Source organism: Sinohyriopsis cumingii, chromosome 5 (genome assembly GCF_028554795.1).
Source record: "Sinohyriopsis cumingii isolate HCF-2022 chromosome 5, ASM2855479v2, whole genome shotgun sequence".
NCBI classification, from domain to species: Eukaryota; Metazoa; Mollusca; class Bivalvia; order Unionida; family Unionidae; genus Sinohyriopsis; species Sinohyriopsis cumingii.
This window is the reverse complement of record NC_142965.1, coordinates 145,072,864-145,085,300: the sequence shown is the minus strand read 5'-3', so window position 1 is coordinate 145,085,300 and position 12,437 is coordinate 145,072,864. Positions and strand designations below refer to the sequence as shown.

Genomic DNA, 12,437 nt, shown 5'->3' with positions numbered 1-12,437 from the left:
TAAACTCTTGTCTTGTTTGTTTTCGTGTCACAGGTGACATTCCTAACACTATGGCTACCTCTGCTGTCTCTGCTCCCTCTTCCTCTACTGTCAAAGTCATCGACGAACACTTAGATCGTGCCAGTTGGGAGGCTTTATATCTTCGCCATCCCTTTAACATGCTCATTGCTGGACCTAGCGGTTCAGGCAAAACCGAATTCGTCAAACGTTTGATCGAACATAAACATCATTTGATCGATCGTCCACCTCAACGCATCGTGTGGTGTTACAAAGAGTGGCAATCGGCGTACAGCCTCTTGCAAGAAAGTCAAGGCGATTCCATCGTGTTTGTGGAAGGCATTCCTAAAGAAGACGACGGCATCGTCTCTGACTCCCGTCAAACCCATTTGGTCATTTTCGACGACATGTTAGGAGAAGACGAAGAAGAAATTAAACTGTGGTTTACGCGGAATGGGCATCACCGTAATGCCAGTGTCGTTACATCACCCAAAATTTGTTTCAACAAAGTAAAGCCCATCGCACCATCAGTCTCAATGCTAATTACGTGGTCTTATTTAAAAGCCCTCGAGATAAATCACAAGTGCAAGTCTTAGCCGAAAAGTTAGGAACGCCTTGGCTGACTCAGGCGTACGACGATGCCACTCAAACGCCACACGCCTATTTACTCGTCGATTTGAAACCTACGACCCAGGATGATTTGCGATTTCGTACCCACTTGTTTCACCACTGGTGCCAAGACGGAGGGCCTGTCCTGTACACGTCTCCGTCCTCGACTTAACTTCACTCAACAAAAAAATCAATAAAAACCTCAGACACTTTTCGTCTGTCTCACACACAGTTTGAACATGACGTCCCTTCAGTCGCATCTTGCCGTCAAATTGATTCGTGCCTTGTATGGCATCAGTCGACAAATAGATCCACAAATACGAGCTCGTGTCTTAGAAGCTAGTCTCAATGACGTCTTACGATGGTTCATGGTGACAGCACGTCAATTACTACAAGGAATCATTCAGACTCCTCATCAAACCAAACGATTTTTTGATCGAAATAGAGTCGCTTTGACCCAACTGGCCAATCCCCGCATCGACACTCAAACCAAAAAACAAATCATTTTGAAACCTGGAGGGAGCGGTACTCTAGGAGGGGTCATCATTCGCTCTCTCTTAAGATGGGATCCTAATGCTCCCAAACTTCTCCCCAAGAAAAAAGTCAAACGAAGCTCCAAGAAGAAGAAAAAGAGCCACGGTGTCAAGACCAGGTCCCCAAGGAGACTCGTGTCTCCAAGAACTTCTCCAGTGGCGGGACCCTCCTCTTACCAGACACAACCCCGGAAAAAGAAAAGAAGCCCCAAGAGAAAGAAGCAGAGAAAAAGTCCCCAGAAAAAAGAAAGCCCACAGAAGAAAACTAGTCGCAAGAGAGGCACTTTGGCCAGGACGCAAACTTACACTCGCAAACCACGACCTGCCACGGCGGTGACCGCGTCTCCTGTAGCCTGAGGTTCATTCACTTCCCCGTTGATGTCACTAAGAACTGAAGAGTACTTGGAGACGTTGATCACACCAAGAACTTCTCCTTTGATAACTCCAAGAACTTCTCCAGTGGCAGGACCCTCCAATTTAATGGCAGTGGCCGCTACTCACAAAGTACCTTCTCCCAAAATCAAAGTTCAAGAAAGATCGGGCATGTTACAAAGTTTACTGGATTTGTCCAAGCAAGAACTGGCTCGATTTAGTCCGTTGCGTACCGCTGCACGATGTGTCATGCCTGTCTTGAAGTTAATACGACGTAAAGACAATCAGTGGCGACGCGTTCCAGTATAAAACAGGCCTGTGACTAAGTAGGGGTATCAGTGTTTTTGGTGCTGAAGACTCAAAGATGTCACCCTCCAGAAAACATCCCTCTTCTAAACAACCCCAAGGAAAGAAAAGGAAAGGACTGCCTCCCCGTTTAGTCAAACATGGGGACATGTTATCTGTCCCATCCAAAGCTTCTCCACCCCTACGAAAAAAACTCATTCAATCAGCGTCCAAAGAGGTCATCGATACCGTGTCCGAATGTTGTTTGAACGTCTTGAAAGGCACGATCCCTTTGTCCAAACACCAGAAACAATGCTTAGGCAAACATCGTCACGTTCTTCGCCAAATGGTTCAAAAGAAAATCCCCATTCGTCAAAAGAAGAAGATGTTGGTCCAACGTGGAGGAATTTTACCCCTTTTGCTAGGCCCATTGCTGAAAAGAGTCTTGGGAACCATGTTGGGAGGACTGGTGGGAGCAAGATATAAAGGCCCTCTGAAGTCCCAAGATCTCAGAATCGACCCCTGACATCCCATGGAAGGACGAAAGCTAGCCTTAGTGCCTTACAAACGATGGATGGAATACCATCGTTGGCAAGAACAACGCACCCCGCATTTACCTCCCAATCCCCTTTGAGCGAGATGTCCCAGTTACAACACGAATTGCAGTCCTTGATGGATCGCCAAGATTTGTCCGAAACAGGAAAATCGCAAAAGTACGGTCAACTCTTTGCAACGATTGCAACTCTTTCACCAGAAAGCCTGAGACGAAACAGCTCTTCCCACTCTGAAAGATTTTAAGACCTTGATGAAACATCCAGCACCATCACCAGTACCACCACTACCAGTGACCAAGACAGAAAAAGGAGAAGAAGAAGAAGGGTTTCAAACTCCACCAGAAAAAGTACGCAAGTTAACAACACCACCTACCTCCAGAATTGGATGGATTAAAAAGATGATGACCACCCCTTCTTCATCACAAGACATTTTGGGCCGACGAGAAACACCTATAAATGCCCTGCACGCTACCGAGTCAGGCATTCAGCAAGGACAAGGCAGAAAGAGACGACGAAGAAAACACCCTTTCACCAGACTTCAGACGTCTGAAGCTAGAAAGGCAAAGAAAAGAAGAACCGTTCGAGACTTAGACGTTTTCGATTATTGAGACACAGAGAAAAATGATGCACCGAGAATCTTGCGCTTGTTCCAAGTCAGAACTGGAACTGTTTACCATGCCCCCCACCATGATGACCATGCAAGAATCCCAATGGGTGGAATTTCACCCCGTCTCCTCTTTGACCGATTCAGCTCCCATTGAGTTTGATATCAAAGGCCAGCCCAAAGATTACATCGATCTGAATAGCAGTTACCTGTATTTGAAAGTCAAATTAATCAAAACGGACAATACCAATCCAGGAGGCGATGCTAGAGTAGCCCCTGTCAACAATTTCATGCATTCCTTGTTCAGCGAAGTGGACTTGTACTTGAATAACAAACTGGTCAGCAGCAGCATGGATACTTACCCGTACCGTGCCTACCTGGAAAATCTCTTGACGTACGGAAAAGAAGCCAAGAATACTCATCTGGATGCTTGCGTGGTATGGAAACCTGACACAGCTGGTGATAACACGTTTAACGATTCAGCCCTGACAGAAGATGACAATGATCACAATGTGGGATTTAACACACGTAGAAATAAAATTCTGCAAGGACGTAGTTTAGAACTGATGTATCGTTTGCATTTGGACATGTGGTTACAAGAAAAGTATTTACTGAACGGGGTGGATATTCGCCTGAGACTGAATCGTAGCAGTACCTCTTTCCGTTTGATGGCCCATGCTAACGAGTACAAAACCATCATCCAAGAAGCCAGGCTCTACGTGCGACGCGTGGAAGTGTTACCCAAAGTGGGAAACGACATCAGTCACACGTTGAGCAGAACGACCGCCAAGTATCCGATACGACGCGTGGAAGTAAAAACGTTCACTATTCCTGCTGGACAGCGATCCATGATCGAAGACCATCTGTTCCAAGGCCTGTTACCCAAGCGTTTGATCCTTGGTATCGTCAAGAATTCAGCCTTCAACGGAGTCCACAAAGAAAATCCTTTCCTGTTTCATCATTACAACGTAGCCAAGATTGAAGTCAGTCGCGATGGCAAGACACTGTGTACCCGACCCTTTGAGCCTAAGTTTGGTGACAGGAATTATTTGAGGTCGTACTTGTCCCTGTACGAAGCCACGGGACAGTTAGTAACCAACACCAGTCACGGCATATCGTACGAGGATTATACAGAAGGTTACGGTTTGTGGGCGTTTGATTTCACTCCAGACCAAGGCAGCGACGAGGGACATTTCCACCCTATAAAATCCGGTCAGATTCGTGTGGAACTTCAGTTTACTAATCCTCTATCTGACACAGTGAACGTCCTCCTGTATGCAGAATTTGACAATACCATAGAAATCAACAGTTTAAGAGAAGTCATTCTAGATTATTAGAAACTATGGAAGACTGTTATCCCTCTTTACCTAGTGGAGAAACTTTAGACATGGAATGTGAGGAGACCGGGGAAGAAGAAGAATCCCAAGACGAAGAAGTTATCATGATGAAGTCAACATGGCCAGAACAAGAAGCCCATTTAGTCTCCTGTTTTGCTACATTCCTGGCAGATATAATGAAATAATTGATCAAGGAAGAGTGCTATGGATGTCACAACGATCATCCCAGTCAAATTCAACACGATACATGCCTGATGTTGAGTCAAGAAGAAAAGTTTAACGAATATCTGGACAAAGCTTGGGGTCTCATCGAAATAGAATTCGTGTTGAATGAGTGGTATAAAGGCTTGGATAAACATTCTTCTCCTCCATTAACAACTCGGAGCTAAACGCCTTGTACTTGTCAGACATTTTCAAGCAAAAAGTCAGGATCGAATTGATCGCTTATCATTACCTGTGAGGAAAAAAACACACAAATCAATGGATACCTGGGAACTTTATTACCTTTTGAACCACAGCTCGTATACGGCTTCTTGGAATCCTGTCGTCTGTGCTCAAGATGAACTCCCTCATCGCAAACCTCAAGACCATCAAGCTTATGTGATCAACACAGACGACAGTCATCTCCCAGGAATTGGGTAGCTGTCTACTTTCCTCAAGAAGGATGTGTAGAATATTTCGATTCGTATGGATTGCCCCCTTTGGAAGACGATATCATTGACTTTATGAGAAGAAATGCTCAGACCATCCGATTCAATAATGTGAAATTACAAGGCACAGATTCCTTGGTGTGTGGAGAGTACTGTGTGTATTTTCTGCATCATCGCAGCCTGGGCTACCCCTTAGAACATTTAGTAACTCATTTTGATCCTCGTTCTTCTTTAAGAAACGATGTGAAAGTAGATAAATGGTTTTGTGACCAGTATGCTTATCTTTTGTCTCAAGCTAGGAAACGTAGTGTCCATCAATGGCCTAATGACTTCCAACAGTGGAAATCACAATTTCATTCACAACGTTGTCAGCCCTGTCCAAAATAATGTGTTAGTTGAGAAAAAATGTTTGTGATTTGAAAAATTTTTTTTGATGTTATATTGTTGGATTATTGTTAAAAATGTTAGAGTTGTTTGTTAGTGTTAAGTGATTTTTGAATAAAAATGTTGTGTTTTGAAGAAAAAAATGCCTTTGTGGTTTGTTTGGCTATAGGAATCTTGACTCATGCTCTTTGACTTCTTACTATCCCTCTCATGACACTCATTGAACGTTCCGGCTCGAAAACCGTAGAGGGATGTTTTCCTTCACGTCCGCGCTTTGACTTTAAAAACCGGGGCAGTTGTCAGTCTAACCATCCATTGTCGACTCATCCTCGTACGAAGATGTGCTCCAAACTAGCTAAGCTAAACGAAGCCTACGTGAATTTGCATAGGGTCAGACACAGTCTGATACCGAAACCAGAAGAGACAGAGAATGTGAGAATGTTAAAAGTCACTGAAGACCTGATAGAAGAGCTCTTCAGAGAAGAAGTGAACAGGGAGAAAGAAGAATGGACAGAGAAGTACAGACTTCAGAAACAGCAGAGAGAGCAGCAACAGCAACAACAACAGCAGCAATCTGAACCTTACAGAGGCTTTGTCGATTGTCGTATCGACACCAAAGAGTTCTTCTTCTCTTTCTGAAGAAGCAGACCTATCGTCAGAAAGTCTATCGTCAGAGGACGTCACATTCTTAGAAACTAAAAGATTACCCTAGCTTCAACTTCGCACACAAAAAACAGCCCTTTTCAGGGGTACCCCAATCTCTAGAAAAGAAATAACAATCTATTTGCCAATGTGTGTATGTAGAGTAGTGTGAATATAAACACTCACTCTTTTCTGGTGTGATTGTATGTGTTTGTGTTTGTAAGCACTTACGTACGTTTGTGTGGATAGTAGATAATGATCATGTTTTTTTTTTATGTTTGACGTGTGGGACTAGTAGATTTGGGGTTTGTTTATTGCTGCTCAGCATATGTGGATAGTATATTATTTTTAATGAAAATTTTTAAAATAGTAATGGGTAGTAAAAAAAGTGAGTGAGTGTTTCTTTTAGGTCCGCGCGTTGTTTGGTCATGATCTAAGTAATATACCTTTTGTCTTAGGGGATGTTTTCCTTCACGTCCGCGCTTTTAGTATAAATTGAAAACTAATCATTAGTTGGGCTACCCATCGTCGACCTGTTAACAGCAAGACAATGAATACAAGAATTGTAAAGCTTCTAGAACTCCAGATGCACCTGGAATATGCCAGGCGTATAGTGAATGAGCTGGCTGCAGAGGCCATAGTAGAAGAGGCAAGGATAAAGAAAGAAGAGGAGGGGAGAAGACAGAGGGAAGAGGAGGAAAAGAAAATAGGAGAGAGGTGGTTGTATAAAATTCCAGAGACAGAGGATTGGGGTGCTGAAGCCAATCATCCTCCCTCTGCGCTCTCAAGAAAGAAAGTAAAAGGAGACTGGGGAAGAAGATGTGTGTGTGGTGCCAGGCCTGGAAGGTGCCATCATTAACCAGGTGTCACTAGAGTTCAAAAACAAACAGCCCTTTTCAGGGCTACCCAAACCTTTAGAAAAGAAATCGTAATCGATTTGCCAATGTGTGTATGTAGAGTTGTGTGAATATAAACACTTACTCTTTTGTGGTGTGAGTGTATGTGTTTGTGATTGTAAGAGATAAAGTACGTTTGTGTGAATAGTAGATTATTGGGTTTTATTTTGCTGCTTAGCGTGTGTGTGGACAGTATAGTTTGGGTTTTGTAAGCGCTCAAGTACGTTTGTGATGATAATATATTTTGGGTTTGTTTATTGATGCTTCACGTATGTGGATAGTAGATAATATGAGATGAGAAAAGTAGGGGATGTTTTCCTTCACGTCCGCGCGTTTTAAGTGATGTTCTAGGTAATATAACTTTTGGGCTTTAGGGGGATGTTTTCCATCACGTCCACGCTTTAACTATAAGAACCCACAGTGTTCGTCGTTCGCACCATTCTAAGGAATAAACAAAGAAGATGGAGGTGACAAAATTATTTAACGATTTGAGGCATAGCTATTTTTGGATCATGGATGGGACTTATGTAGTAGAAAGATTGAATAAGGAAGGAAGATTTGAAGGTAGCCTGAACAATGTGAAGAGTCTTGGAGTAGCAAAAGATCTAATATGGGGAATGATTGAGGAAGAAGCAGACAGAATCAGAGGATTCATTGACCCACCTTACGTGAGAGTAGGTACTTTAAAGGAAGCCTTGGATCATGTCATAGAAGTCAGGAGCTTCCTAGAAAATAGCTTTTATTGGACTGACTGGTGGTACGTAAAGTGGGGTTTTAACCAGTTGATAAAAGCAGAAGAACTAATTAGAGAGGTAATGAAAGTAGAAGTGATGAAGATAAAAGAAAAATGGAGCAAAGAGAGAAAGGAAGAAGAGAATAAGAAGAAGAAATTAGAGTTCGAAAGATTGAATAACAACTGGATGAAGATCCAACAGAAATTCAGAGATATGGGTCATCCTGACTGGATAACAGAAACTGAAAAGAGGAAGAAGAAAGGAATAATGGAAAAAGTGAGGACTTGGTGGAAGAAGTGGAGGAGTTAGAAGAAGAAGAAGAAGAAACCCAAAGGCCCTTTTCAGGGCCACTCATAGGTCTCGAAAAGATCTTGACTTTCAATTGCCTACCCCATTTTTTTTATTTTTTTACTTTTTTTAAAAAAAATGAAGAAATAGAGACCCCTCCCTGTTTCAGTTTTCACCTGTTCCCTTTCCAGGGACCTATCAGGTCGGGACCATATTAAAATAGGGTCCCGACCCTGTTCCATTTCCCCTTGTCCCTAGATAGACCTACATTCTATTCCCATGTTAAATTCCCCTTGTCCCTAGAATGGATATTTTTTTCCTCCCATGTTAAATTACATAGTCCCCAGAGTGGATATTTTGTTCTCCTATGTTAAATTTTGCATAGTCCCCAGAGTGGATATACCCTTTTTAACATGGAAGTCCCCTAGTCCCTAGGGTGTCCCACTTAACTACTTTTGTAGACGACAATGAACTGTTTCAAATATAAATGTAACATGCTATGTCATGTCTTATATCAAGTGACCCAAGCTCCCCAACCTTATCATTCAGAAACAAAACCCTTTTTCCCCATCGTATCACTCAGAAACTAACCCCCTTTCCCCTATATCGCCCAGATTCTAACCCATTTTTCCCTATATCGCAAAGAAACTAACCCATTTTCCCTTATATCGCCCAGAAGCTAACCCATTTTTCTCTATATCGCCCAGAAACTAACCCATTTTCCCTTATATCACCCAGAAGCTATCGCTCTTTTACAATATCCTTAAGAAAATTGGAAAACATGGAAACGGTGTAGAACTTTCACCTTGTGACACAGTACTAGTCAAATTTTCAGGAATTAATACAGCGCCACAACACTTGAAAGTATTTGGAAGCTTTAATAATAATAATAATAATAATAGTATTAATAATGACAGAAATAATAATAATAATAATAATAATAATAATAATAATAATATAGAAACGATGATGATCAACAATACATTTAGTTCCACAGCCACTACATCAACTCTCCTCTTCATGCTCCTCCACTCCGCCTTTTCCTAATGAAAATACTTGTAACAGTCATCCTCATCATCATCATTTTCCTCTTTACCTTCTTTCAAATGAAACGCGGTACTTAGCGTGCCTGACTCAAGATGGAATCAGCATGGTTTGGTTATCAGAGCGTATTTTTGGGCAGGGCACACTTGTTATCTCGGCACTAAATAACCTACTTGTGTTGCCGTGCATTTAAACGCCAAACAAATTTTAGTTTTTCTTCTCTTTTCTTTCATCTCCTCCTACGACTCATTCAAAAGCTTGCTTGTTCCTTGGCTTCATACGAATAATTATCTAAAATACTTTTTCTTGCTCCTAGGCTATATACGAATAATTATCTAAAATACATTTTTGTTTCGTTCATAGGCTATATACGAATAATTATCTAAAGTACTTTTTTTTGTTCCTAGGCTATATACTAATAATTATCTAAAATACATTTTTTGTGTTCCTAGCCGATATACGAATAATTATCTAAAATACTTTTTTTTGTTCCTAGGCTATATACGAATAATTATCTAAAATACTTTATTTTCGTCCGGGGTTAGGTACGAATAATTATCTAAAATATATTTTTTGTTCCTAGGCTATGTACGAATAATTATCTAAAATACATTTCTGTGATTAATACAAAGAACAAGGTTCAAGTTGTATTTAGTACAAACAGTTTTAATTAGGATATGGCTGTACCAGTGTGAAAGTGAGTAATATTTCTGGTATCTAATTTTAAGACCCATCATAATGTGTGTTATTCCCATGAGTGTTTCACTCCATTTTATCTCTTTAAACATCATACAGTGCACTCAAATGCAATCCACGTAATGTACTTGACGGATTATTGCAATAGAGACCAAAATTGCAACGTATCTCTCAAAGGACATGTACATTTATATGGCATATCAATCACAGGTGGAAAGCTTTTAAATTATTCCAGATCTTTTTTTCGTTTGCAATTTACAACTTGTGCATTTGTTTGTATTGTCGTTTCGAAAAAAAGAGGATACTGAATCTTGACAAGTTATGAATTTATATATTTAATCCCTATAACGTCAGAATGACTTCTAATGTATACATATCAAACTTGTAAGACCATCAGAAGGATTTCTACAGCATACATGTCAAACTTGTAATACTGTCAGATGGACTTTTAGTGTATATATGTCAAACTTTCAAAACATACTGGGCAACTAGTATATACTACTCATCCATTTTACAATCATTCCATCGGACACTAATATCTTCGTTAAACAAAACCAAAATGATAATTACTGTCAATTTTCCTTCCACCTCAAAGATTACACCACGAAACATGTCGCTCTTGAGAATAGAACAATGGCTTTTTTACGCAAACGTTGAATTTTATTTTTCCGGAGACCTTAGTTAAGTACAAAATGAATTCTGAAAAATTTCATAACTGACAAATTCCACATTTGTGTAGGTGACATGATATATAATGCTTAGTATTTTTACCGGACACCTGCCAGTTGACCGTTGGAATAAAATTTCTTCTAAAGTCTAATTAACAAAAGACTTATACATGCTTCGTTGGTCTGATTAAATTGTAATTTGATAAATATAATACACATTTTACTGGAACATATACTATAACTTTTGAAATAGATGCATCTCAAGATGTGTCATACAACATGGGATTGTACAAAAATAGACTGGTCACCAATTTTAGCAATTCTGTGTGTGTGTGTGTGTGTATATATATATATATATATATATATATATATATATATATATATATATATATATATATATATATATATATATAGTGTAGAGAGTATGTATATATATGTAGTGTATACGAACAGTGTGGATTTGTACATTATTTTCAACTTAATTTTAGATTCTTGGAAATGAAAGAGAGGACAAGTGAAAGAAATGTAAATTAAAATGCGTTTACTATTTATACTCTTAACGAGATTTTACTCTCTATGTACTGAAGCATGAGCAAAACGCCGGAAGATAATAGCGAATGCTATAGGCACTTTCGTTTCCGAGCAATTCCGAGCAGTGTCGTACTAATGATGAATGGTGCCATGGGCGACGATGAGGACCATAAGGGCTTTTGGTGTCCGGAGACCTCTGGCGCCCGATGTTTGGTACTCGATGACCTCTGGCGTCTGGGACAACCACCCCGTCCGCCCTATATCCTCCTCCTTAGTGCGCCACTGCGAACAAGGTTTGCTGGCCATGTGTTCCTAATGACGTCGCTTGAGTCCTTGCAGATTTGATTAATAGTGTCTACTGCACATTCTTTGCCCGAGCAAATCAATGTTTTTAAATTCGAGGAACTACTATATATGCTATCTTGTATACAAAAGAATAGCAGAAAACGGATACTTTTAACAGTGAATATATGTAATGTCCATTAAAGTAATCTCTGACGAACGCTGAGAACAAGTACTCGTCTCTTTTCGTTCTTTTCCGTAATGAAGCATGCGCAAAATTGTGTTTGTCAATGCTAGTGTATAGTTTTTGCATGCGTTGATTTTGCATATTAGCTGGCTAAGAATGCACGGATTTGGCCCACGCTCTACCTTCACTCGCTATACTTTAAAAGACTAATCAAGCACCTTCTTTTCTCGCGGTATCTAACTATTCTACTCATGTGATTGAGGAATATTTTTATTTTATCCCACAGAATAAAACGCCAGTTCATCGCCATATACACGACGAATTCCCAGACAACAACACCCAATTCCTCTTCCAGGACGACGGCAACAAAGGCTGAGTCGACAAACGATGTGCATGGGGACTTTTGTTCGACTGGATTCGAGACTCAGGCTTCATAAGGGATTGATGGCGCTATGGTGTAGAAACTTTCCGATTGTTGCCGCATTGCTTAACAACAAAAATGTGTTATCATTGTGACTGTTTGGTCCAGCATGCAGTGCAAATAAAACATCACTGTATTTAAAAGATCATCAGTTATTTTGGAGCGGCCGATTAGTGCCAGCACGTTCTCGTGTACACTTAGATAGTTTGTGCATGTTTTCTTCTGGGCAGAACCTTGCAAAAGAAAGTACCCAGGTATAAAGAGCGTGCATAATAAAGGACGATGTTAGTAACATTCTGTTTTCGTTACTAATGTAAAGCCATGTTATATGAATAAACTCCCTCCCTTCATTTGTATTACGGAGACATATAGCTTATTGTTTATCATTTTCTTGACGTGATTCTATGGTTGTAAAAGAGTCCTAATCATTTTTAATACGATGTTTTGTGACAGTTTGACTAATACCTTCTAAGAATACTTATTAAGATACTTGCTGGCATTAGTTTACCTTGTACTTGTAACAGAGCGCGCGCGCGCGCGCACACACACACACACACACACACACCTAACAGAATATAATTATTTCACGAGAGACCAGCTTCAAACAAGTTTCTTGCATGTTACTTGGTGTTGTGATAAGCGTCGGATTGATTCGTTTATCGCATATTTCCTGTTAGGTTAGACCAAGCGAACATATATCTAACTCTGCGAAGACGTTATTGG

At 40.4% G+C, this 12,437-nt stretch overlaps 1 protein-coding gene across 1 annotated transcript in view; it reads left to right on the top strand.

Annotated features, from left to right (window-relative positions):
* Window positions 1–12,085, top strand: part of LOC149800402 (uncharacterized) — a 35,473-nt gene extending 23,388 nt beyond the window's left edge. The window contains exon 3 of the mRNA XM_089960038.1: window positions 11,580–12,085. Coding sequence (XP_089816164.1) covers window positions 11,580–11,730 — 151 coding nt within the window. The 3' untranslated portion in view covers window positions 11,731–12,085. The remainder of the gene's footprint in view (window positions 1–11,579) is intronic.
* The last annotated feature ends 352 nt before the right edge of the window (window positions 12,086–12,437 follow it).